The sequence below is a fragment of the Heptranchias perlo genome, chromosome 7, assembly GCF_035084215.1.
Source record: "Heptranchias perlo isolate sHepPer1 chromosome 7, sHepPer1.hap1, whole genome shotgun sequence".
Classification (NCBI taxonomy): domain Eukaryota; kingdom Metazoa; phylum Chordata; class Chondrichthyes; order Hexanchiformes; family Hexanchidae; genus Heptranchias; species Heptranchias perlo.
The window spans coordinates 73,999,829-74,026,342 of NC_090331.1; the positions used below are offsets into that span (position 1 = coordinate 73,999,829).

At 41.0% G+C, this 26,514-nt stretch overlaps 1 protein-coding gene across 1 annotated transcript in view; it reads left to right on the forward strand.

The window, feature by feature from the left end:
- The window catches only part of LOC137323875 (protein unc-80 homolog), a 254,762-nt gene that overhangs the window by 113,080 nt on the left and 115,168 nt on the right, over positions 1 to 26,514 (forward strand). The window contains exons 24-30 of the mRNA XM_067987905.1: positions 5,681 to 5,893; positions 10,474 to 10,609; positions 15,718 to 15,851; positions 16,106 to 16,271; positions 18,858 to 19,076; positions 19,174 to 19,271; positions 20,771 to 20,971. Of these exons, the coding sequence (XP_067844006.1) occupies positions 5,681 to 5,893; positions 10,474 to 10,609; positions 15,718 to 15,851; positions 16,106 to 16,271; positions 18,858 to 19,076; positions 19,174 to 19,271; positions 20,771 to 20,971 (1,167 nt within the window). The remainder of the gene's footprint in view (positions 1 to 5,680; positions 5,894 to 10,473; positions 10,610 to 15,717; positions 15,852 to 16,105; positions 16,272 to 18,857; positions 19,077 to 19,173; positions 19,272 to 20,770; positions 20,972 to 26,514) is intronic.

Here is a 26,514-nt window from a genome sequence, read left to right on the forward strand (position 1 = left end):
GGCCCCACCCCTCCTCTTACTACCCGTTTACTGTTTACATGTCTGTAGGAGACTTTTGGATTCCCTTTTATGTTGGTCACTAGTCTATTCTCATACTCTCTCTTTGCCCCTCTTATTTCCTTTTTCACTTCCCCTCTGAATTTTCTATATTCTGCCTGGTTCTTATTTGTGTTATCATCCTGACATCTGTCGTACGCCCCTTTTTTCCATTTCATCTTACTCACTATCTCTTTTTCATCCAAGGAGCTCTGGCTTTAGTTGTCCTACCTTTCTGCCTCATGTGAATGTGCCTGGATTGTACCCAAACCATCTCCTCTTTAAAGGCCGCCCATTGTTCAATTACAGTTTTGCCAGCCAATCTTTGATTCCAATTTACCTGGGCCAGATCTGTTCTCATCCCATTGAAATTGGCCCTCTGCCAATTGAGTATTTTTATTTTAGAGTGGCCTGTGTCCTTTTCCATAGCTATTCTAAACCTTATGATACTATGATCGCTACTTCCTAACTGCTCCCCCACTGACACTTGCTCCACTTGCCTAGCCTATCTCATTCCCTAGAACCAAGTCCAGCAAAATCTCCTTCCTCATTGGGCCGGAAACGTACTGGTTAAGAACGTTATCCTGAACACATTTCAAACATTCCTCTCCCTCTTTGCTCCTTATTGTTGTTATCCCAGTCTATATTAGGATAGTTGAAGTCCCCAGTTATCATTACTCTATAGCTTTTGCACCTCTCTGTAATTTCCCTGCAAATTTGCTCTAGAGAAGAGAAGGTTGAGGGGTGACCTGATTGTGGGGGAGTCCAAAACCAGAGGTCATAAATATAAAATAGTTGCTATTAAATCCAATAGGGAATTCAGGAGAATCTTCTTTATCCAAAGAGTGGTAAGAATGTGGAACGCCCTAGCACAAGCAATAGTTGAGGCAAATAAACTCCGGCATAGACCAGTTGGGCCGAATGGCCTGTTCCTCTGCTGTAATTTTGATGTAACTCAATGTAACCGTCTAACATCTAACCTAGCCCTATCCTTACATAGCTTATATGCATGACCTCTGGTCTTCCCCAACCTAACTATTTGAAATAGCCTCTCCAGGGGAACACAATCAAGTGCTTTAACAATTCTGTATACCTCAATCAAATCACCCCAAAGTCTATGCATTTTTATAGGGAATAGACATAGCCTTTTAAGTCATTCTGAGTAACTAAGGCTTTTTCAGCTGGGGATCATCCTTGTGGCCCTCTTTTGGACTATTTCTAAAGCTTCTATATCATTCGATATAGAAGGCACCATGTGAGATCACCAAAACTTGATGCAGTGTTCCAATGCGGTCTAACCAGTATTTTGTACAAGGACAAGACGATGTGTTTTTCTTACAATGAATAGTTCTGTTTATGCAACCTAATTTGCTCTGGCTATGGCTTCTCGACATTGGTCTTGAACCTTTACGGAGTTACGAACAATTACGCCAAGATCCCTTTCTCTCAACTGATTTTAATCCAGTACTATGTAGTGTGCAAGTACACTTAGCAATTGCCTGCCCAAGTGTATTGCACTGCACTTAACTAAGTTAAAAGACACCTGCCAGAGTTTAACCCATTCCCCCAGCACATTTAGATCTGCTTGCAGAAGTTCCTTCCCCTGCACAGTCCTGACACTTGCACAAATTTTAGTGTCATCTGCGAGCTTGTGGACCATTTCCCCAACACCTACATCTAGGTTATTTATAAAGAAAGTAAAAAGCAATGGCTTCAAGACCAATCTCTGTTGGACACCGGCCTCCAAGCAGATCCATAACCATTAACCACAACTTTCTGCCTACGGGAATGTAGCCAATTTCTGATCCATTGTAACACCGATGCCACATGATTCTGTCTTGTAAAGTAACCTATTGTGGAGTACCTTGTCAAAGGCTTTTTGGAAGTCCAAGTGGACAACGTCTACCAGGATGCCCTAGTCCATTAACCTTGTAACTTCGTCAAAAAGCTCTAGTAGATTAGTTAGACACGACTGGGCTATCTGCCCTCTCACCACGAAGCAAATCATTAATTGATGAATGGAGATCTGAAAAGGGATCTGAAGAAAAAAACAAAATAACTTATCCAAAAACTGCAGTGATTTAGACTTATAATAGATGCTCTATAAATCTGTTTGCTATGATTCATAATATTTTCTGTTTGATCAAATGTCCATTTTAAATCATTTTTTACTTCTCTGTTAAGCCCCGAGTTGAATACACAATTCCCTATCAGCTCCCAGACATCTGTAAATGCTGCTCTTGAACTGATTGCAAGGAGGTGCAGAAAAGAATGAGGGAGGGTGGCATCAGGAAAGGAAATTGAAAGTAGAAAAGAAATGGAGCGAAATTAAAATGAAAGCAATAGAAAGACTGACCTCCTCTTCTAATTTTAATGTTGCATCTTTTTACCCAGTTCACACCCGTCAAGCCCAGTCACTCTTCCATGCCTTCCTTTCCTGCTCTTTGACATGCCACAGGCTCCCTGTTATAATTTTGCCACTGCTCCTCTTCATCCTACTAGCTGTCTCTCGCACCCCCCTCTTTTCCTGCCAACCAAAATAACAGTATGCTTGTGAACAAGTAAAGCTATTCATTTTTTATATGGAGGATGAACCACTTTAAAAGAATGAATAAAATCATTCCCATGGTAGATAATCTTGCAATCCCCTAAAAAATTTAACACAAATGCAAAGACGGTGTTGTTTCTTAAGAATTGGCCCATGTGCTCATGTATCTGCCCTAATTCATTTGGAAAAATGTATTTATGAATGAACTGGATTATATTTGACTCATTTACAAGTTCTCTAATCATTTTTACTAAGCAGTTGATCTCCTGTGGCATTGCACATGGGGAGCCAAGACCAAGTGCAGTATTCAGGTCAAGCAGGGTTAGAGGGTGGGGGATAATTGGTCAGGGCAGGGAAGGGGCAAGATGGAGGGTGAGGAGACAGATGACAGAAATGGAATAGGAGGGGAAGAGGGAGAGCAGGGAAAGGGAGCAAAGAGTGGGAAGAAGGAGGGGGATGGGTAGGAAGGGTGGGGAGAAGGGGGATGATGTGGATAAGGGGAATATAGCCAGAGAAACTACCTAAGCAGGGAGGGGCATCCTGAATTCTTGGGGGGTGGGTGGGGGGGAGAGCGTTTGGTGATCTAAACCTTCCCTCTCCTGGCACTTGAGGTGAAAGGAAGAAATAACCCATAGATCTTCACAGGCCCTAGATTCCATTTCAGTTGTGGGGGGAGCGAAGTTGGCTTCTCTGCGAGCAAATTCAGCATGTAGAGTCAGTGCCTGCAGTTCCTTCTTCCCATTTAAGTTTTTAGCATTCACTTTGGCACAACTGTGCCATACTTTGAGTATTGTTGAGTCAGCCAGTAATCGGGGTTTATAGGAAGGTAAATTTTTACGGTGCTTGGGAGGACGAGCTCCGGAAGGAAGGAAGAAAAGTTTGTGTTTGGGAGGTGTGGGGGGGGAAGAGTTGAGCCTCTCTGAGTAGGGGGGGAGAGTGAGTGCCTTTAGCTTTGTAGGATAGACCCACTTGGTTTTCTGAGTTTGGAGACGGGAAGCCACATTTCACTCAGCTAACTCACGGATGCTGCTGGAAGTAACAATCTGCTGCAGAGTCACCAGGTGGTCAATGTGTCCGAGTTAAGGAGGATTCATCAAAAATGGCTTGCAATTTGAATTTCTACTTTTCTAACATTACCATAACTCATTTAAGCTAGAAATCATCATTTTGCAGATATAGCTGGTACAGGAAGTACATGTTAATAGTCTTACAATTTTTTTTTCCATAGACAGTCCCTGACATGGGGATTTTCAATGCATTTTGAAATAGAATGTTGTAGCCCATTCAGCAACTTTAATATATAATAGATGTCACTTTTTCATTCTAACTGAAACTTATGGAGAAGATGAAGATTAGTAAAACATTTCCCCTATGAAAATATTTTGTTGAATTGTTTTATTGCCTCAGCTTTACTTATTCCTTGACAAGCTCACTATAGGCATTTACATAGGAACATAAGAACATAGGAACAGGAGTAGGCCATTCATCCCCTCAAACCATTATTCAACTAGATCATGGCTTATCAGTACCTCAACTCAATTTACCCTACTTTAATCCATGTCCCTAGACACCCTTACCTAACAAAAAATCTATCGATATCAGTCTTGAAATTTCAATTGATCCAGCAACCACAGCCTTTTGGGGGAAGAGAGTTCCAGACTTCCTCTATCCTTTGTGTGAAAAAGTGCTTGCTGATTTTACTCCTTAAATGGTTTAGTTCTAATTTTAAGATTGTGCCTCCTTTTTCTGGATTCCCCCACTAGAGGAAATAGTTTCTCTGCATTTACCCCATTGAATCTCTCTAAAATTTTAAACGCCTCGATTAGATCACTATTCAGCCTTCTAAACTCAAGGGAATACAGGCAAATATATGCAACCTGTCCTCATAATTTAACCCTTAAAACCCAGGTATCATTCTGGTGTATCTGCGCTATACCCCTTCCAAGGCCAATATTTATTTCCTGAGGTGCAGTGCCCAGAACTAAATGTAGTAATCCAGATGGAGTCCGACCATGGCTGTATACAATTGAAGCATAACTTTCTCTCCTTTGTATTCCAGCCCCCTTGAAATAAAGACCAACATTTCATTAGTGTTTTTGATTACTTTTTATGCTTGTGCACTAGCATTCGGTTGTTTGTATACTTGTATCCATTTGTTTCTCTACAGTTCCTATTGTCTCACCATTAAGAGAATATTCCAATTTGTCCTTTTCAGATCCAAAGTGAATGACCTCCTACTTCCCTACATTGAACCCCATCTGCCACAGTTTTGCCCACTGACTTAATCTGTCTATGTTCCTTGGCAACTTCCTGCTCCCATCTCATTTACACTTCCTTCTTAAATTAAAAATAAGTGGCTGAATCACTTGATGTTTAGCTGATTGGACCAAAAAGTTTAGAAATATTGGAGCGGGCATGCTGAATGCCTTTAACTATAAAATGAAGAGAAACTTGAGTCCAGACAAATTACAATTCAAATGTTGATTTAAATTTAAGAGTGGCCTCTTTAAAAAGCCTCCAAACTGCATTCAATATTTTTTATTGTAACTTTTATAAAATGGGAATCCTTCAATTAGTTATTTGCTTGTTGGGTAACTATTTTTGGATCTTCAGGGGAACTGAGAAGAGCAAGGTGTCAGTCTTAACTTTGGGTCACAAAAAGAATGATAATACTACAGTTCCACACTTTGATGAAAATAATCAATGGTAGATATTGGCCTAGGAAGGAAGTCAGGTTGAATAAAATTCTGGAGTATTGATCTCTGCTGTCCTATTCAATTTTATGTGCTTCATGTCTTTGTAAAGCATTTATATGCTTAATTTGAACATGTAACACAATAAATAAAGGTTATACATATTGATATTAATGAGATGTTAACTGCTAGAGTTCACTGTAATTATCTGTTAAATGGTAATAAATAAAATGCATTTTAATTTTTTTTCACCCATTGTGCACAGGATGTAGCAAGCAATGACAAACAAATGTTTTACACCTGCTTAGCATTTCAGTGGAAGGGTATAATGTATTTTATTGTTAGCTTTGATTTGGACATCTCTATTTGAATAATAAATCTTTTTACTGTTCCTTCAACATAGGAAGCACCAGTGGTAGCAAGGGCAGCACTATTCCTGGAGTGTGCCCGATTTGTACATCGATGCAACCGTGGAAACTGGCCAGAGTGGATGAAGGGACACCATGTTAGTATAGCCAAAAAGGGTTTGTCACGAGGAAGATCACCCGTGGTTGGAAATAAGCGTAATCAGAAATTACAGTGGAAGGCAGCAAAACTCTTCTGTCAGTGGGGCGAGGTAAGGAAAATAATAAATAACAGCTAAAAGAAAAAGAGAGAAATTCAAAACTAATCCGTGTTTGTCTGTAATATATTTATAATACTCTACAAAATGATGATTAGGCCGTATACGGAATACTGTGTGCAGTTTTGGGCTCTTCCCTATAGAAGGGATATAATAGCCCTGGAGAATGTACAATACAGACTTACCAGGAAAGCACCGGAGTGGAGAGCTCTGACTTCTCAAGAAAGGCCAAAGCAACTAAGCTTGTATTCTCTTGAACTGTGAAGATTGATGGGAGATTTGATGGAGATGTTAAATTTGATGGATGAGACGTTAAGCCGAGGCCCCATCTGCCCTTTCAAGTGTGTGTAAAAGATCCCAAGGCACTATTTCAAAGAGCAGGGGAGTTCTCCCCGGTGTCCTCAATATCCCTCAAACAAAATCACTAAAGCAGATTATCTGGTCGTTTATCTCACTGCTTTTTGTGGGAGCTTGCTGTGCACAATTTGGCTGCCCCGTTTCCTACATTAAAACAGTGATTACATTTCAAAGGTACTTCGTTAGCTGTAAAGCGCTTTGGGACGTCCTGAGGTCATGAAATGCGCAATATAAATGCAAGCCTTTCAAAATGATGAGGTAGACAAGGTAAACACAGATAGCGTATTTCCATTGGTAGATAAATTGAAGATACAAGATCTTATTTCAAGGTAAGCATGAGATACATAAAGGAAAAGATGAGAAGAAACATTTTAGAGTTACTGAGATTTGGAATGCTTTGCCACAAGTAGTGATTGATGCTAAATCGATTACAACATTCTAAAAGCTACTTAAAAAAGAATATAAAAAAGGTATGGGAGAAAGCAGGAAAATGGGCCTGTATAAAAACATCCTTCAAGAGGGAGCTATATTCCTTGTAGGCCAATTTCTGTTTCTATTTGTCTCACTTTCTCTTCTCGCAAGGAGATTTTTTTTCTTCCCAATGAACTGACTCGAACGGAAATTGATGGTTGAAAACAGTAGTTGCAAATGCAAACAGCAAAACTTGGGGTGGTAGTGGAGGAACCTGACCTGAATGGTAAAATGGGGGATGCATATAGAGAAGTATGAATAGCAGTTATATGCTTTAACGTAGTTGGGTTGTTTACTTTAACAAACGGGAGATTATACCATTTGATGTAACTGAAGCATATACAGAGTTCTAATCTACCTGTTGAAACCAGAATCAAAGAAGAATTTCTTCAGGGTATAGAACATACTCTGGAATTGTCTTCATTGATTCCCAGAGGAGGCCCCCGCACAAACTTTGGACGCAAATGAAACCCCACACACCTTACTCAGAAATATCATCCTGTACACTTCCATCTACTGAAGATTCATCTTTAACCATTTTGCTATCAGTGCTATCACTAGCATGGCCCTTACCAGCTAAGGCAGTCCACACTAAATAGAAATAAAGTGCTCCAAATTTTAAAATGTGAAATTTACATTTGGGTGCAGCTCTAATTCCTACATGTAGCTTCCTCTTGGTGACCCTATATTGTGTTTTTTTTTGAATTTCCTAATCTGCTATGTTCCCTTACTCCTTAAATGGGAGTACCTCTCTACCTCACCACCACCCCCCTCAACTCCTCCACTGTCTCTGGTTTGCTACACTACTTGTCCGACATCCAGTACTGGATGAGCAAAAATGTCCTCCATCTAAATATTGGGAAGATGGAAACCATTGTCTTCGGTCCCCGCCACAAACTCCATTCCCTAGCCACCCTCTCCCTGGCCACTGCCTGAGGCTGAACCAGACCATTCGCAACCTCGGCATCCTATTTGACCCTGAGGTGAGCTTCCGACCACATTTCCGCTCCATCACCAAGACCGCCTACTTCCATCTCGGTAACATCACCCGTCTCTGCCCCTGCCTCAGCACATCTGCTGCTGAAACCCTCACCCATGCCTTTGTTACCTCTAGACTTGACTGTTCCAATGCTCACCCAGCAGCCCCCCATCTTCCACCCTCCATAAACTTGAGCTCATCCAAAACTCTGCTGCCCGTATCCTAACTCGCACCAAGTCCCATTCACCCATCACCCCGTGCTCGCTGACCTACATTGGCTCCCAGTCCAGGAACGGCTCGATTTTAAAATTCTCATCCTAGTTTTCAAATCCCTCCATGCCCTCACCTCTCCCTATCTCTATAACCTCCTCCAGCGCTACAACCCTCCGAGATCTCTGCGTTCCTCCAATTCTGGCCTCTTGCGCATTCCCGATTTTAGTCGCTCCACCATTGATGGCCGTGCCTTTAGCTGCCTAGACCCGAAGCTCTGGAATTCCTTCCCTAAACCTCTCTGCCTCTCTACCTCTCCTCCTTTAAGACGGTCCTTAGAACCTACCTCTTTGATCAAGCTTTTGGTCACCTGTCCTAATATCTCCTTATGTGGCTTGGTGTCAATTTTTGTTTGAAAATCGCTCCTGTAAAGCGCCTTGGGACGTTTTACTACATTAAAGGCACTTTATAAAATGCAAGTTGTTGTTGTTGTTGAGGAACAAATGTGATGGCATACGAATTAAGAATTAAAAACAGGAGTAGGCCATTTGGTAAGATCATGGCTGATCTGATTGTAACCTCAACCCTACTTTCCTGTCTACCTACTATAACCTTTGACTCCCTTGTTAATCAGGAATCTATTTAACTCAGCCTTAAAAATATTCAATGACCCTGCCTCCACCGCCCTCTGAGGAAGGGAGTTCCGCAGACTCACGAACTTCTGAGAGAAAAAAATTCTCCTCATCTCCATCTTAAATGGAAGACCCCTTATTTTTAAACTGTGTCCCCTAGTTCTAGTCTCTCCCACAAGGGGAAACATCCCCTCAGCATCTACCCCTTCTGGTCCCCTCATATATGTTTCAATAAGATCACCTCTCATTCTTCTAATTTGATACTATCTTTAACTTCCTTAGTTAGCCATGGATGGTACATCCTTCCCCTCGAGTCTTTCTTTCTCATTGGAATGTCTCTTTGCTGAGTGTTATGAAATATCTTATTAAATGTCTGCCACTGCATCTCTACTGACATATCCCTTAACCTAAGTTCCCAGTTCGCTTTAGCCAGCTCTGTCGTCTTGCCCTCATAATTGCCCTTATTTAAGTTTAAAACACTAGTCTTAGGCTTACTCTTCTCTCCGTCAAACTAAATGCGAAATTCAATCACACTGGCATCCAGGAGCTTCCACATGCCAGCGACGCCCACATCCCATGAACAAATAAAAAAAAATCTGCATTTGCTACACATCACCTGCCCTGTTATCTTTATTATGTGTTAGTTAATTTATTATTCTTAATTAAATTTATAATTTATAAACCCTACTACTCCCAGTAAGCTTCACAACTGCTAGTAAACCTTCTACTACAACTAAAACCTTACAATTACTAAGTTACGCTTGTTTTGAAAGTTAAACGAGTCAAATACTCACCAACCAATTTATCCTCGCTCTCGGTCTGCTGCTGCTCAGTTCCGCCGCCACTCTGCAGAAAAAGTTAGGAAAAGCAAGGCAAAGCAAATGAGCACCTCCTTCCCCCACTTCACCGGACTCCCACACTTACCAAACTTTCAAGTTGCTCCCTCTGTACTCACTGCCGGTTGCACTCACAGGCCCCTGTATTTCTACTGTTTGTAACTCAGATGAGTCAGCACTGCTCTGCTACTGTTACTGATAGCCGTGATGTGGAGATGCCGGTGATGGACTGGGGTTGACAATTGTAAACAATTTTACAACACCAAGTTATAGTCCAGCAATTTTATTTTAAATTCCACACCGTTCACCTGAGGAAGGAGGAAGCCTCCGAAAGCTTGTGGAATTTAAAATAAATTTGTTGGACTATAACTTGGTGTTGTAAAATTGTTTACAACTGTTACTGGAACCAGTTTAATCTAGCTGACTAATTAACTAACCACAGCAGCTCTCCTGTAGGAGAGCTTGCTTGTTTCTCTCTGCTTAAGCCTGACAAACTTAAAAATGTAATGTTTAAAATTTAACTTGAACAGTTGATCTTACTTAAAAGCTAAAAGCAATTACTACTAGATTTTAATTTATTGATTGTGAATTGTTTACAGATTGTGGTTGTTCTGTTCAGACCTCAAGAGATGGAGGTTGTGTTATAACTCTAGATGCAGGGCCCTGCTAAAGCTGAAGCCATGTCTAAGATGGCAGTAGCTACTAACACCAGCTCATTAATTGACACTTTGTCAATTAAAATAACTGATTGGAAGATCAGAAACTGTACACCCGTGATTTCTGGATGTGCAGTCTCTGATCTTCCAACCTAGGTCATGTCCCCTTTCAATCTTCTTTTCTCCATTGTGTCCCCCAATTTTCCCTTCTTCCACTCAGCATCTCCCAGGTGGGCCTGCAGAGATCAGGAACCCACCATGTAAAGAATAGTGTGTATGATCCTGCATTCAATCACACCATGTGTGTGTACGATGAATGTTGTTACACAAATTAGAGTCAAGATTTTTTAAAAGTTTACTGCTTGCACAGCCCTTGTCTACATGCAAATACTTAGATTGCTCCTCTGAAGCAATGATACTGGTTTTCTGACAGGCTATTGGGATCAGACTGAATGAACTGTGTCATACAGAGAGTGAGAGCCCAGCAAACATATTGAGTTTTATTTACGATGATGAGACAAAAAGACGACTGAGAAAAGAAGATGAAGAAGAGGATTTTCTTGATGACAGTAGGTCTAAGTTATTTCATTTTTATTTTTTAGAATTGTATTTATACCACATGTGGGGAAGATTTCCTCTGGGCTAGCTGCAGTGAAGTTTCAGACCTATTTATAAAAACGGGTTATGATTTCACTAGACCTAATGCTGGGGAAATCTTCACCTGAATGCATAAATACAAAAGATGCAAGGGGGATTGAAAAACATTAACCTTGTTTACAGTGTGAATTTTCATCTATTAATTTTGTCAGTTGGAAAAATTAGCAGTCTTGGAAAAAGGTCTCTGTAATTTGAGATATTATTTAATAAGGCCCCAAAAACCTGTGGAGCGTGACTCCAGCAGGCATGCCTGGATCACGCCTGCTGGAACCTTCCAGTGCTGAATCTGTCAGAGTTTGTACAACCAGCGGGAAGGCACCTCATCTGCATGGAACCGGCAGGTTCCTGTGCCACTGCGGGCACATCTCTCATGACTGCCTGCCCCATGCAGGCGGAACATCCAGTACTAGCTTACTGTTTGGAGGGGGGGAGGGGGAGGGGGCATCCATATCCTCTTTGGCTCCCGTGGGCTAATCTATTAGTAATTTTTTTTTAAATCCTGCCCTTCCTTTGGGGTCCAGACTTCCCAGCAGAGTCCACCTCCACCTATGTGGAGGATGGCACACCTCATCTCATTTAATATACTGGCCTCCAGTCGCAAGTTAGGTCCGAACTAAGCCAGAGAAATGGGAACTCCCTGTATAGGATTTCCATCGAGCTGTCCCATTGATATAATTTGTCTTGTGAGGAAGTTCTTCTCCTTGCAAGGCTGGCTGAAAATCGCAGAAACTGGATCTCTGCTGTTTTCTAATGGATTCTGCTGGACTGCCACTACAGTTCTGTTGGAAGCCCTGTGGATTTTCAGGGCCATTGTTGGTATGTATTGTTGGTAATGCATATTTTTTTCATGGCTAGACTCTTAGTCATTAAGAATTCCATTTGTAGAGCTTGGAAAAAAATTGTTAACTAAAACCTTATTGAAACTAGCTTAATCGCTTATTATAAAATAATTTAGGGTCCATTAACACTATAAGGTTAGCTAGCATCAGTGTGACGCTATGTAAATCTGGCGTCAGGAACCTGGAGTCAAGGGTACGGAAGCATAGTGGTTATGTTACTGGACTAGTAATCCAGAGAGTTGGACTAATAATCCGGAGTCATGAGTTCAAATCCCGCCACGGCAGTTGGGGGAATTTAAATTCAGTTAAATAAAATCTGGAATTTAAAAAAAAACTAGTATCAGTAATGGTGGCCATGAAACTACCGGATTGTTGTAAAAACCCATCTGGTTCACTAATGCCCTTTAGGGAAGGAAACCTGCTGTCCTTACCCGGTCTGGCCTCTATGTGACTCCAGACCCATAGCAATGTGGTTGATTCTTGATCGCCCTCTGAAATGGCCAAGCAAGCCACTCAAGAAGGTGGCTCACCACCACTTTCTCAAGGGCATTTAGGGATGGGCAACAAATGCTGGCCTTGCCAGCGATGCCCACATCCCATGAACAAATTTTTTTTAAAAAGCCTCACTCCAGAACGAAGCAGAGTGAGACTCCTTGTACGGGATAATCTCACGGCACTTTGGTTTGATACTGTATGGAGTGTAAGTCCAGTGTGGAGTCGAAGCTGATTTACAAACTGCTCAGGGGGCCATTGCTCACCTTCCCCCACTTTGTAAACTTACCCGGCCTTAATGTAAATGCTTAGAGAGCAGGAATTCTCTACTTCCCATTAGCTAAATATTTAAATTTGTAACTTTTGGGAGATAGCTCAGAGCACTTGTATCCAGGAATGTGCAGCTCACTCCTAAACAGAACAGCTTGGCTCTTACGTAGCTGAAACTCAATCAGTATAATCAGAATTCTGTCTTGCTGGAAGCCAAACTGCAGCTACCGGTCTCAGACAGACAATTGCAGTGTAAATGCACCTTCAGGTTCAAGACTGCAATAGGTTCGAGACCCTGTGTGGCATTTGGGTAATAAGTACCCTGATCAACAACTTACTTATCGATAAATTATAAAGACTTAAGGTTAAATTTTCATCTTCAGTGCTCCTGGCACAGGGCTTCATCTGCCATCAGTGCATGGCATCTATTAATTTTAAGACTACGATGAAAATTTACCCCACAGTTGATTGGTCAGAGACACTAGCACTTTTTGCTCTGTATGCTATTTTTGATAAACGTATTCAAATAGTTTTGAATAAATAATGACACTGATGCACTGCCCAATGACTAAAGGGTTGATTTTAACATTCATCACTGGGTGGAAAACTGGCAGTAGTCAATGGAAAGGAAAATTGAGTGGGCTGCAAAACAGCAGCCAAACTGCTACTGCCCGTTTTTTACCTGGCGGTAAATGTTCAAAGCTGTGCTGTGAAACTTGCTATTGTCATCAAATAGACCTAGCATAAGGGAAACCTGACTCGAGGGGTTCCATGTCATAATCTACTTTTAAAAAACATATCATGAGGTCAAACATCTTACATTAAATATAACAAATATACAAATACATCGCAGGTGTTAATATTTGTCAAGCTCAAAATGCTTGCTACTTCAATGAATAGCAGGCAACCAAAGCCACTCAGCAACATTAGTCAAACAGCAGGTCCTCATGAGGCTAATATTTTCTTCTTTATCAAGGAGTACACTGAGTAAAAGGTACTCCTGGACTTCCTTTGAAACTGTAATTTAAGAGTCAGGGTTTTTAAATAATGAGGTGCACAAATAATGTGGAAGCTGACAAAAGCTGTATGAATTCAGGAATTGTTTTCAAAGTTAAGAAACCATTAGCTTTGAATGTGTGTATTTCAACCATCAGGTTGTATTTTGAATAAATCCCTCAAAAGTAGAAATTTCCCACATAGCTTTGACTTTCCAGAATAAACAGCCAACTAGGATAGTGACAACTGGTTCTATAGATTCATAGAAGTGGGGAACCTGAAGATTTATTTTTCAGGAAGGGTTGGAGAGATATCATTTTAATGCCAGCACTGGATGGTATTTGGTGGAATGGGATTTCAAGTAAAAGGAAATCTGAATAAAACTGTACAGGAGCTGCCTGCAGACAGGTAGAACTTTATGGATCGAGTGTCCCTTTATTTGTTCCTCAAATTCTTGTGACCTAATGAATACAACTGTGGATATTGCTTTTCATTTAATTTCAGTGGGAAATGTGACAGTGCATAAATATCGGCGATGGCTGTTTTAAATAACTTCCACTGGCAAAGCAAACACAACATAAATGAATCAGATTTGGTAAACATATTGGAGGTGAAATTGGACCGTTTAGCACCCATTTTTAGGCACTACGTGGCTAACTAAGCATCGAAAATGGGGTCTAAGATGCGTGCGCACAGTTCCGATGGGAAACGCGCAGGACGCCATCTTGTTGAAGGGGTTTGTGCGCGCACCTAAGGACTGCCAGCAGCTTGCAGAGTAGGGAGATTATGACGAAATCGGTGTGCAATGCTGATTTAAAGGGACTGCTGCTATTTTGGAACTCTTAACCTCGCATAATTGAACATGACTTAAAGGGCATGAAGGACCCCCCACGAGTGGTAGTTGGAGGGATCGTGCAGGAGTTACACGTTAGTTGCTGGATTATTTCTTTTGGCTGCTGGTGTATTTGTACGTGTTTTTGAAGGTTTCCTATACTTGGATAAAGTTTCAATACTCTGCAGGGAGTGGGCTGGCTAGCTGACAGGCATCAGCAAGGGCACTGGTGGAGTGACTGGTGGGAGCACGAATGCTGTCATCCTGAGAGAGGACAGAAGGTTTATGTTTCATGGAGCCACTACCATTTGTTGCCTCCAGTTATGCGCCACCTTCTCCTGCACGGAAGAGGGAAGTGTGTCAGTGAGTGTCCTGCGAGATGTTTGGGTGATGTGGTTGTCATCGTTGAATAACTGCCAGTCTGTGTGAACTGTGGGTTTAGGTATGAGGCTTGCAATAGTGCTAAGTGTGTGAGGGTGAGATAAAGCCTATGATTTGAATGGTTGAGTATTGACTGAAAGGGATTGTTGGTAGGTGGGTGATGGGGGTGTAGTGAATTGAGGAGTGGATGAGGCTGGTGGTGCAGTTGGTACGATATGCCACTTGAAACTTGAACTCACTCACCTTGACAACTCATTTTAAATCGTTGAACTTCTTCCTACACTGCATCCATGTCCTTGGAGCTATACACCTGGCATTTACCTCCTCCGTTACTTCCTCCCACTACCTCTTCAGCATATGTCTCGAGGGCTTCCTTTCCCCCTGCGGATACGGGATGCCCCTCCCTCTCGCCACCTCTTGCACCAAAGCCTCCAGTGCATCATCGGAGAACCTTGGTGCATGCTCTGTCCTAGGCGCAGCCATTCTTCAAAGTATCACAGCACAGAGTCAGATTTGAAACGACTTCCACCACTTCTTGCAGCCACAATGCACCTCCCCTTTAAAAGGTGCAGGCTGCCTTTAAGAAGTGCGAGCCACTTGCGATATCGGGCCCCCTGCAGATGCGTGCAGCCAATGAACAGCACAGGTAGCGCTGGCTGCACGCAGCTATAATTTAAAACAGCAGAATGTAACGTGCTGCCAGCACCGCCATGAACGGGTCCGGGTTAATCCCGCACTGCGATCCCCGCACCCGCTTTCAGAGGTTATCCATTTTAACCCCCATTAGCTTATAATTTGAATACTTTGCAATTTGTCTAAGGCGTTGAGTATATGTTTATCCTTGCGTTCTTTTAGTTGATTTGTTTACATGTTTTTGATGCCTACAGAAAAGTACAGGATTTTTGAATAATGACAGTCTACACATACACATTTAAGAACAAAAAATAAAATAATATAAGCATTTATAGAAGCTAGAGGCCATGGAATTCTGTGTTTTATTTTTCATCATTTCATCAAGTAAACTATCTGCCTAGCAGATAATATATTTCAGCTGGAGGTTTCAGGACAAACATGTGCTTTTGAAGAGTTTCATTGCTGAAGCAACAAATTGCCATATACTGAGATTGTGGTTTATGATTACAAACCCCCTAACACTCTTTGTTCTAAACCAATATTTCTTGGCCTCTCGTCATTCCAATGTTTCTGACAGATACTGTTAATCCCACCAAGTGCGGCTGTCCGTTTGCACTAAAGATGGCAGCATGCCAACTTCTTCTAGAGATCACGACATTCCTTCGGGAAACTTTCCCTTGCTTACCTCGACCACGTGCTGAGCCTCTTGTTGTGAGTATAATCAACAGCTGCTTAGTACTGTTAGCAAACCACTGTGTCAGAGAAAAGATTACACCAAATATGCTGTAGTTAATAGTCTTCTAATTCAAATTGAAGAAAAATGCACAGAAGAGCACAAAACAAGGAGTTGCATGTAGTTTTTACCTAAATTACTAAAAACATGAGAAGTTTCCTATTCATATTTAACAACCAGTTAAAAAAGCACTTCCAAATTAATCTGAATGATGTCTAATTCTCTTCAAAAGGATTTGGAAAGCTGCAGACTCCGTCTTGATCCTGAATTAGATCGGCATAGATACGAACGCAAGATCAGTTTTGCAGGAATTATTGATGATGAACAAGATTCAAAGGATTCGTTACACAGCAGCAGTCATACTCTTAAATCAGATACAGCCTATGAAGAGAAGAAAGGTTGGAAGTGATTTTTAAATCAATTTTAGTATTATTTATAAAGCAGATTTTTTTTTAATATAAAGAACAACTGCAACTTAATCATAAGTATAAGTTAATTAGATGATCACTGTCCATTGTAGTTACTTTTAGTTTGCATCCAGACCAGTAAAGTTGTCTACCTTAAAAGTGGACTGGATAATGTTCCTAGATGTGTGCATTAAGACCCGTGCATTTGCACGGCAGTAAATTCCTTCACTTACTGCTCACACGGAAGTGCTACAGTTTGCAAAACACAGCAACTCAATTTACTGCCCGTGGTAAGATGAAACACCCAATTAAAAAGGAGTTGTTATCATCTCAGTATTTGATATTGAATATGGCACATACTGCTGTTGGAAGAGGGAATAGAGATACAAAATAGAGTTCAAAAGAAGACAAAGGCTACATATTTCATAGAATATAAATTGCTTATTATTATAATAGAAACAGTTCATATATGAAGAGTCTGCCTTTGGGCAACAATCAACCAATATCTACTTCTACAAATGTTGGTTTTGTGACAACTGCCCCAATGTCCTAGAACCTTACAGAGAAGGTTGCACATCTGCTGAAGCAGCCTATTGACAGCGTTCATGCCATTGAGAAATCTGGAAATGGCAAGATATATAATGATGGGGTGGGATTGTATAATATTATGCAATTGTATTGGCAGAGTGGATTGACTCTTTAGTCAGTTTGCTAAACCCACTGGTGCAAAAACAGTAATCGTCCTCTGCAATGCTCTGGATGTAGCCATTCAGAATTTCCTTGAGTCACCTGAAGAGCTTTCTATGGTTATTCTTCCTGCATCCACTCTTCCTTTGTTTCAGGTGGTAGACTCCTCCCCCCGCTCCCCCCTTCACCTCCAGTCTGGAGTATTGTCTGTAGAATTCTTCAAAGAATGTAGCCTTTCAAAACTTGATCGTCAATATTTCTTAAATCTCTAAACAGAATTAATCAAATTGTAGTTGCGCACTTATAGACATTACTGCTAAGATATTACTGTTAGACTTTTGCAGTAATATTTTTGTTTTGCTCTGCATTACTATTATTGCAGATATTGAACAAAGATTTTTTTTTAAATTTCTAAACACATTAACTAGTCATTACTAATTGAAGTGGAGGTAATTATTAGTTGCATATAACTTTCATGTTTAACATTGATTTTTTTTTTAACCTGTAGAATATTTTTAGTATTGAGATAAAAGACCTTTATTTGCCTCACTTTGTCTCCAGTTTCTTTTCTTTTTCCCTTCATGCCAGCCTTTCAATCCCATTTCATGTGCAGCTGTAACCTGTCAGATAATGGCTTTTCACCCTGCTGAATGTAACAGTTATCGGTTCTGCAATGTCTAGTTAGTTGAAGCACTCCTGTATCCTAGGAATCCTGCTGATATTAATCTATTCATGTTGAGTATGTTTTTTGCCAGTTCCAATGGAATACTATTTCTTCAGAAAAATGTGTTCAAAATGCATCTGCGTTCAACATGTCTATTCAGAATAATGCACTACCAAAGTGCAGTATACAGAAGGTTTGTTGCATATGTTTCAACACTCACCAATATGAGAGAAAACCATCAGTGCATGATGCTTCCACATATATCCAAACTGGATGTATATTCCTTTTGATCAAAGTATTATAAATGAACTTAAATTATAGATTTTCATCATGCTGACTTCGCTACACCAGTGTAAATTTAAATCTGGTAAAGTGTGAACGATAATTCTAATTGAGCATACCATTGGAAAATGAATGGTACCTCTCGACCCCTCCACTCTGGTATCTTGTGTATAAACCACTTCTGCCACTCCACTATACCCTGCCATGGCTTCAACCCTCGAGTCCAAGCTGTGGGATTCCCTCTCGAAATCACTCTCACTCCCTACCTCTCTGTCTGCCTCGAGAACCCCGCCCCCTTAAAATCTACCTCGGACCAAAATTTTAGTCACCCTTCCTAATATCTCCTTCTTTGGCTTGGTGTTGATTTTTGTCTGATTACACTTCTGTGAAGCAATTTAGGATGTTTTTCTACTTTAAAGGCTCTATATAAATGTAATTTGTTATTGTGTGCAAATATGTTAAGTGTGCATCCTCTATCATAAATAGTATTTTTAGGTTACTATTTTAATATTAATTTGGTTCCCTCGCAGATGTTGATTTCTGTTCTACCTCTCAGCCAATTGCACCAATTATGTAATCAGAAGTGAGTTTAAACAAAAATCAACTGAAGTAAAACTAAAATTAGATTAATATAGTCATTTGAATGGTTTGATTTTGTTTTAAATGATACTAATAAAACTCCCTCTTCAGACAGGCTAAGGTTTAGAAATTTTGAAATCACTTTTGTTTTTAATTTGGAGTTTATGTAAATTCTGATGTAAGTGTAAAATTACTTGGCAAAATAACCTCCCCATCCCAATCAAATTCCATTGTATAATCCCATTTAATACAGGGAATAGTTATTGTACTAGTTTGGGGTTCATGAATCGGTAAATAATAGATTTGGTTGTTTATTTACATTCTATGTAAAATGTCATGGCATACCGCCATTTTTTGACATGCAGTCTTCATTTTCTTAGGACCAAGTAGAAAAGTAAGGCCAGGAGGTTCCCGTTTACTTCAAATAAAGGGGGCACGAAGTTTTCGAGTAAAGAAGGGTGGTTCCTTGTCTAGCATACGCAGAGCTGGCAGTTTGAAGAGCAGAAAGCTTTCACGGCAGGACTCTGAGTCAGAAAATGAAGAGCTTCTGTTATCTCAAAGCCATGACACAGTTACTGATATTGGTAATTTTTCAACATACATTTATCTTCAAGCAAATAAAATGATAGATGTGTTTAGTGTGAAAAGATTGTACTTAGAATTTATCTCTATTTTTAACAGGTAGCCCCTGGAGTACTAGTGAACCTAGTATTGAACCAGAAGGACTGAGTACAGTAGGAACAGAAGAAAATTACCATAGAAATATGACATGGTTACCTGTATGTACAAAGGAGTTTCATTTTGTGTTTTCATTTATTTCAGGAATGCCAAACTTGAGTGTCATAGCTTGTACTTGAGCTAGGAATCATAGTGATGTGAAATAAGGGATAATACAATAATAAATAACTCATATTTTGGAATCATTGGTTGTTTTCCATACATTAATACCACGCTGAGTATAAGTAACAGCTTTTGCTTTGTACTGGGTTTTAAAGTGGTTTATATCATTTGGGCTTCTTTTTGCACCATCTTATCAGAAATAGGGGAGATAAATAAAACAAAGAAAACATGTGCATGTACAGACATGCTGTAGGCTCTTGTATGCAGCGTGCACACTTATGTAGATCATTGATCAGGTCATATTTGGCATATTGTATGCAATTTTGGGTAGCTTGCCTTCTGAAGAGTAACGAAGCATTATAAGGAGAGTTGGGGCTCTAAGTTATGAAGAGTGACTCATAGAATTGAACTTCTTTTCATTGTAGAAAACTGAGAAATGCTATTATCCAAATCCATAATGTAGATTTAGATTGGTATTTAATTTGCACTATGAGAATGGGACTAGAGGATATGAATACAAAATTAAGAAGCATCAAGTGAGACTTGAGATTAGAAATAGTAGTGGATATGCAGAATAGAGTCCTAGCTAAAGCAATTAATGCAATGTTGATTAATATCGCTTTTAAAAAGAGCTAGATGAATATCTAATTAGGCATACGAATAAAAGTCATAATGATAAATAGAAATGGAGATACTTGGGAAATATAAAGGCAAAACTTGCATTTGTGTAGAGAATTATTGCGGTTCTCAGAAACTTCCCAAAGTGCATCTCATACAATGAATTATTTTTAAGTGCAGTCACTGTTGTTTTGTAGGCAAACATGGCAACTATTTTTCACACTGCGAGAATTCACAATCAGCAGTGAGATAAATAACCGATCAGTCATTTTTTGATGATAGCATGAACGTTTCTGAGTTAATGGGAATTTGGAAATATCATGGGACTGCAATGGGCCAAGGATGAATAATGTAGAATGTAAGAATAAATAGGCATTCTGGAATTTAACTTAATTTATCTTTGGGTGGAAGGAAGAAACTTTTCAAAATCTTTAATCAATATATTAAATGGGCTGTTTGAAATTCACATTGGAGCAATAACTGGGGGAAAGAACAAGCCCAATGGGCTGGATGGCTTTTTCTTATTCAATGCTTAACAGGATTTTAAACCGTTAAGAAAGAAACAGGGTGCTTGATCTGTTTTATTGCTATAACTTTTATATTCCTCTTTTTTGTGAAACTTTCTTCCCAAGGCTTTGTTTTCATACAGGAGCAGGTGTTTGCCAGTTTTCAGACCATATTCCAGCTCTAGGTCTGAGCGTCAATAAGGCATTTGTGACAGAGGTGTTTAGCTTTATATTGTCAGATTTCTTATCAGGTCGATCGGCAGGTGAAGCTATTTTTCTAAATTTTATGCTAATAGTATGTTCATTTTCTTCAGGTTATGATTTTGCTGTGCAGCCAACAGAGTTTCATCTGCTGTCATGTTGATTACTGCCATCCTCGTTGCTACCAGCATCACAGCCGATCTTGTGCTCGGCTTGTGCGGGCAATCAAACTCCTTTATGGAGACACTGTGGATTCAGTCCGAGATGATGACACTGCAAGCAAAATAGGCTTGAGGGCCAAGAAATCAAAGGAGGTATTTATAACTCTTCAACTTTGTTAACTTTTGGGTGAAAAGGTTCTGCCTACCTTCCCTTCTTACTCCGAACTTCCTCATTTTTAACTTGTACAGTCTGACGTTTGAATCCATCACAATAGTGATCTTTTTGCTTGGATTCATTTTGTCTTAATTCCCATCATGCATGCACTTTGAAGGAGTGCTGCATTGTTGAAGGTGCCACTTGTTTTCTTATTCTGGGGTCCAGGTGGACATTAAAGATCCCACAGCAGTATTCAAAGAGGGATAGGGAGTTCTCCTGGTGTCTTGGCCAACATTTCTCCTTCCAAAATGCCACCAAAAACAGATTAACTAGTCACTCATCTCGACTGTGGCACCTTACTATGTGCAAAATGGCTGATGCATTTACTACATAACAACAGTAACTGCACAACATAATTCATTCTATATGAAACACTTTGGGATGTTTCTGAGATATGTGAGGCACTATATAAATGCCTTACTTTCTTACTTTCTAATTTTGACTATAATTAAATCGTCTTGAAATCTGTTCTTTTTCAAAGAACACAAGCCCAATTTCTGCAATCTTTGCTCATACCTTAAATTCTTGATAATTAGAATTATCATTGTAGCTCACTTCTTTACTTTCTAATTAGGTGACCAGTACAGCACACAGTACTCAAGTTGGGCTCTGACCAATGCCATATGCAATGACCATGCAACCTCTATTCCTCCACTGTTGCAACCTCGTATCTTAGTTGCCTTTTTACTGCAGCTAAGATCTGTGCTTTCCAGGTCAGCATGCTGTACCATTGTTCCATTTAATGCATATTGTGTCTTTTGGTTTTTTGATCCCATATTATGCCTCTGCCGTATTATGCCATTGGCCCAGCTACCTAAACGTTCTAAATTGTTCAGAATCTGGATCCAAGATATCTTTTACTTTTACCCTACGGACTATACCTGAGTTTTTACTAAAGACAGGGGTAACTTCAACAATCCTGTGCTCTGGGCAGGGAGCCACACTTAACAGGAGTATAGTTTGGAAAATTAGAGCTACAGTGTTTTAGCTCTATCTCTGACCCACACTCTTGCTGAGCAAAGCACCCCTTTGGAAGCACAGTGTATCCTTAGATCTAGAATACGAGAAGACGTATTGCTCTGTCAGCACTTGCTTGTCAAGGGGGCTTTGTGTGAAGTGTTTCGGCACTCCCTTTTTTTGAAACATCCACAATATTGGCAGAATGGCTTGTCCCATAGGACTCCCCCTTTATTTATGTTTTTTGGAGGAGCAACAAAAGGTTTGCCAGCTAGGTCAGGCTCCAACAGAGGCAGACTATGCTTTCTGGCTGTACCCTCACAGCCACATTTAAAGGCAGAGGCACACCTACCTGTATTTGTCAGAGGAGTTCTGCTTGAATTTCTTCTCTTCCCCAGGGAGGCAGTGACAAAGCTGTGCCATTTGATGCAAATTTACCTGTAGCTAACATGTTGGCACTGGCAGGTGCTCCTTCAAGTTCTCTGCCTTCATCCCCAAGCAGGTTGCAATGAGGCAGGTGCCCTGGAATGGCAAACCAGACAAAGCTCCTTGCTTTTACCTTATTCAAAACCACCTCCACATTGTAAGCTATCAGATAGGGAGTTTGATTGTTGCACTCCTCCTTCCTTTGGCCAAATACTTCATTTCACACCTCCACAATTATTGTGCTAGTCACTGTCTTTTCCCAAAAATTTTTGGTTACCCAAATTGGAGCAGCCACATAAATGGGATAAAAGGGACAGTGGCAGTGTGGATACAAAATTGGCCAAGGACAGAAAGCAGAGAGAAGTGGTGAATGGTTGTTTTTCAGACTGGAGGGAATTATACAGTAGCATTCCACAGGGGTTGGTATTAGGACCACTGCTCTTTTTGATATATACTAATACCTGGACTTGGGTATACAGGGTATTTCAAGGTTTGCAGATGACATGAAACTCAGAAATGTAGTAAACAATGTGGAGTATGGGCAGACACATTCATGGCAGATGAGATTTAATGGAGAGAAGTGTGAAGTGATACATTTTGGTAGGAAGAAAGAGGAGAGGCGCAATATAAACTAAATGGTACAATTTTAAAGGGAGTGCAGGAACAGAGAAGAACCAGAGGCGACATAAGGAAAAATTTTTTTACGCAGCGAGTTCTGATGATTTGGAATGCACTGCCTGAAAGTGTGGTAGTAACAGATTCAGTAGTAACTTTCAAAAGGGAATTGGATAAATACTTGAAGGGAAAAATCTGCAGGGCTATGGGGAAAGAGCAGGACAGTGGGACTAATTGGATAGCTCTTTCAAAGAGCCAGCTCAGGCACGATGGGCCAAATGGTCTCTTTCTATGCTGTACCATATTATGATACTATGGCTAGAGCAGGTCAGGAGCTGGGTATTCTGTGGGGAGTGGCTCACCACCTGACTCCCCAAAGCCTCTCCACCACTTACGTGCCACAAGGCAAGAGTGTGACGGAATACTCTTCACTTGCCTGGATGGGTGTAGCTGCAATAACACTCAGGAGGCTCGACGCCATCCAAGACAAAGCATTCCGCTTGATCGGCACTTTATCCATTAGCCTAAACATCCAGCCCCTCCACCATCAGCGTAGTGTGGCTGAATTGTGTTCTATCCACAGGATGCACTGCAGCAGCTCGCCAAGGCTTCTTTGACAACACCTCCCAGCTAGAAGAAAAGCAGCTGGTGCATGGGAACACCATCATCTCCAAGTCACCATCCTGACTTGGGCATAAATCATTGTCCTTCATCATCCTTGGGTCAAAATCCTGGAACTCCCTACCTAACAGCATTTAGGGAGCACCTTCACCACATGGACTTTAACGGTTCAAGTGAAAGGCCCACCATCAACTTCTCGAGCAACTAGGGATGGGCAATAAATGCCGCCCTTACCAGCACGCTCACATCCTAAAAAAACACAGCCTTGCTACCAACATTTTTGTTCCATTTACCCATCATCTTCAATGCTGCTTCCATGCAATTTTTCACTTTCTTTCCCACCTTCCCCCCCCTCCCCATTCAATTCCTAACACCAGGCCCAGTATGGGCCAGGAGTTTGCTGACATTATATAAGAACATAAGAAATAGGAGCAGGAGTAGGCCAATCAGCCCCTCGAGCCTGCTCCGCCATTCAATAAGATCATGGCTGATCTGATCCTAACCTCAAATCTAAATTCATGTCCAATTTCCTGCCCGCTCCCCGTAACCCCTAATTCCCTTTACTTCTAGGAAACTGTCTATTTCTGTTTTAAATTTATTTAATGATGTAGCTTCCACAGCTTCCTGGGGCAGCAAATTCCACAGACCTACTACCCTCTGAGTGAAGAAGTTTCTCCTCATCTCAGTTTTGAAAGAGCAGCCCCTTAGTCTAAGATTATGCCCCCTAGTTCTAGTTTCACCCATCCTTGGGAACATCCTTACCGCATCCACCCGATCAAGCCCCTTCACAATCTTATATGTTTCAATAAGATCGCCTCTCATAAATAAAACTGGCTCCACAAAATCAGGTAGTATCAATGCCCACACAAAGCACCTGATTAATACCAAATTGGAAAATCTAACCTGATGTTTCTTCAACCCATATTTCCACTCCTCCACCTGTTTTGTTGTGCTTGTGTTTTTGCTAGCTCGATACTCTGAGATTTCAATCTCCTAGTCAATGCCCTGGTTTAGCCAAATCTCTGTTGTTCCTATAATGTCTCACTTTTCCTTCAAAACACATTTTCAATTCCACAAACTTGTTCCATATGCTCCTTGCATTAGTTTAAAGATTATTTAGCTTTTCCTTCTCTATTTTATTATTTCATCTCTTTTTTTCCCTTTGTTTCTCTTTTTGCTGTAACATTTAATTGTAAGCAATTTCCCTTAGATCCATGAATCTCTTTTTAGTATTACTGCAGTATCCAGTAACAAAGTACCCAAGTAATTTTATATTAATAGCTTGTCTTGCACCTAAGCATTTATCCCTAAATCTAACACCTTCTGACAAGTACCATCTGCCCAGCAACTCATTCAATTCAGGAATCCATTACCATGGACTGGTAATGTAGCCTTAAAAACACAAATTTATGTCCCTTTTATTTCTGTTTCTAAGCTAGATGTCAAAACCTAATTTGGAACATCCCTGACATTCTTTAACTCTCTCAAGTTATTCCCACATGTATAACCACTACCACCTCGCTCCCACTCCCTATACTAACTTACCCACTTATTTTCTTAATATCCCCAACCTTTGTCATGGCAGACAAATTGGGGCTGATTTTAGGAGGTAAATGCGTTGGGGACGGGGGAGCTCAGAAAATTGCGCAAATCCCGTTCGGGTTCGGAAGCAATTAAAGCCGGCGGGATGTCAGTTAAAGAGCCAAATGTACCTCATTCAGGTACTTAAGGCACTTTATCTGTGACAGATGAAGGGATTAGAAAGATTTTTAACTTACCTGGGTTGCTTGCCCGCCACTTCTGATTCACGCCTGGTGAACCTTGGCGTGAAGGGCCGGATCAGGGAAAAAGAAACTAAATAAATTATATAAAAAACTATGCAATGAAGTGAAAACATTAAATGCACCTACCTTCGCAACCTGCTCCAATGTCCGATGTCTCCTGCTCCGATGTCCCCCTCTTCACCCTCCTGGTGACCCCCCCCCCCCCCCCCGATCTCACCCCCTCCCGGTGTCCCCCCCCCACGATCTCACCCCCTCCCGATCTTCCAGTCCAGCGCCGGTTGTCGTCTGGCTCTTTCTCTTTCCCGCCCTCCCCTCACGTTGCAGCTCCTGATGGCAGCCAGCCTGTCAATCAGGCTAACTGCCGGGCCTGAAACCCGGAGAGAACGTTAACCATATCAATCAACGTGTAATCGCGTCGGAAACGGTAAGTTTGATTCATGCGGGTTTGCCACGCGCCCAATCGCCCCCCCCCCCCCCCCCGCCAATGCCATCCCGCCTCCCCGCTAATATCGGGGCCATTATCTTCCTGTTAGCTTTGATTATGACTCTGTAACATTGCTTGCCTCTACAGTAGTCTATCTGCCACTGAACCACTTATCCATGTCCCTGCCACCTCCATTTTTGACTATTTTGATGCTCTTCTAGCTGACTTCCCATCCTCCACTCTCTATGAACTCTTCTGCCTGTATCCTAACCTGTACCAAGTTCTGCTGGCAATTACCTCTGTCCACCCCCTACCGCCTCACATTTATAATTCTCATTCTCATGTTTAAAGCTCTCCATGGCCTTGCCTCGCTTCCTCCCTATTTCTGTTACCTCTACAACCCCTGCCGCCCCTGAACTTTCCGTTCCTCTGTCGACTGACTGTTACGCACCTGACTCCATTCGCTTCACCATTGGTGGCCGTGCCTTCAGCTGCCTAGGCCCCATGCTCTAGAACTCCCTCTCTAAAACTCTTCCTCCTCTACCTCCCTCTTTTCCTTTAAGACCCTTCTTAAAACCCACCTCTTTGACCAAGCTTTTGGTAACCCTTTTAATAGCTCCTTTGACTCGGTGTCCATTTCTTCCTTACGCCT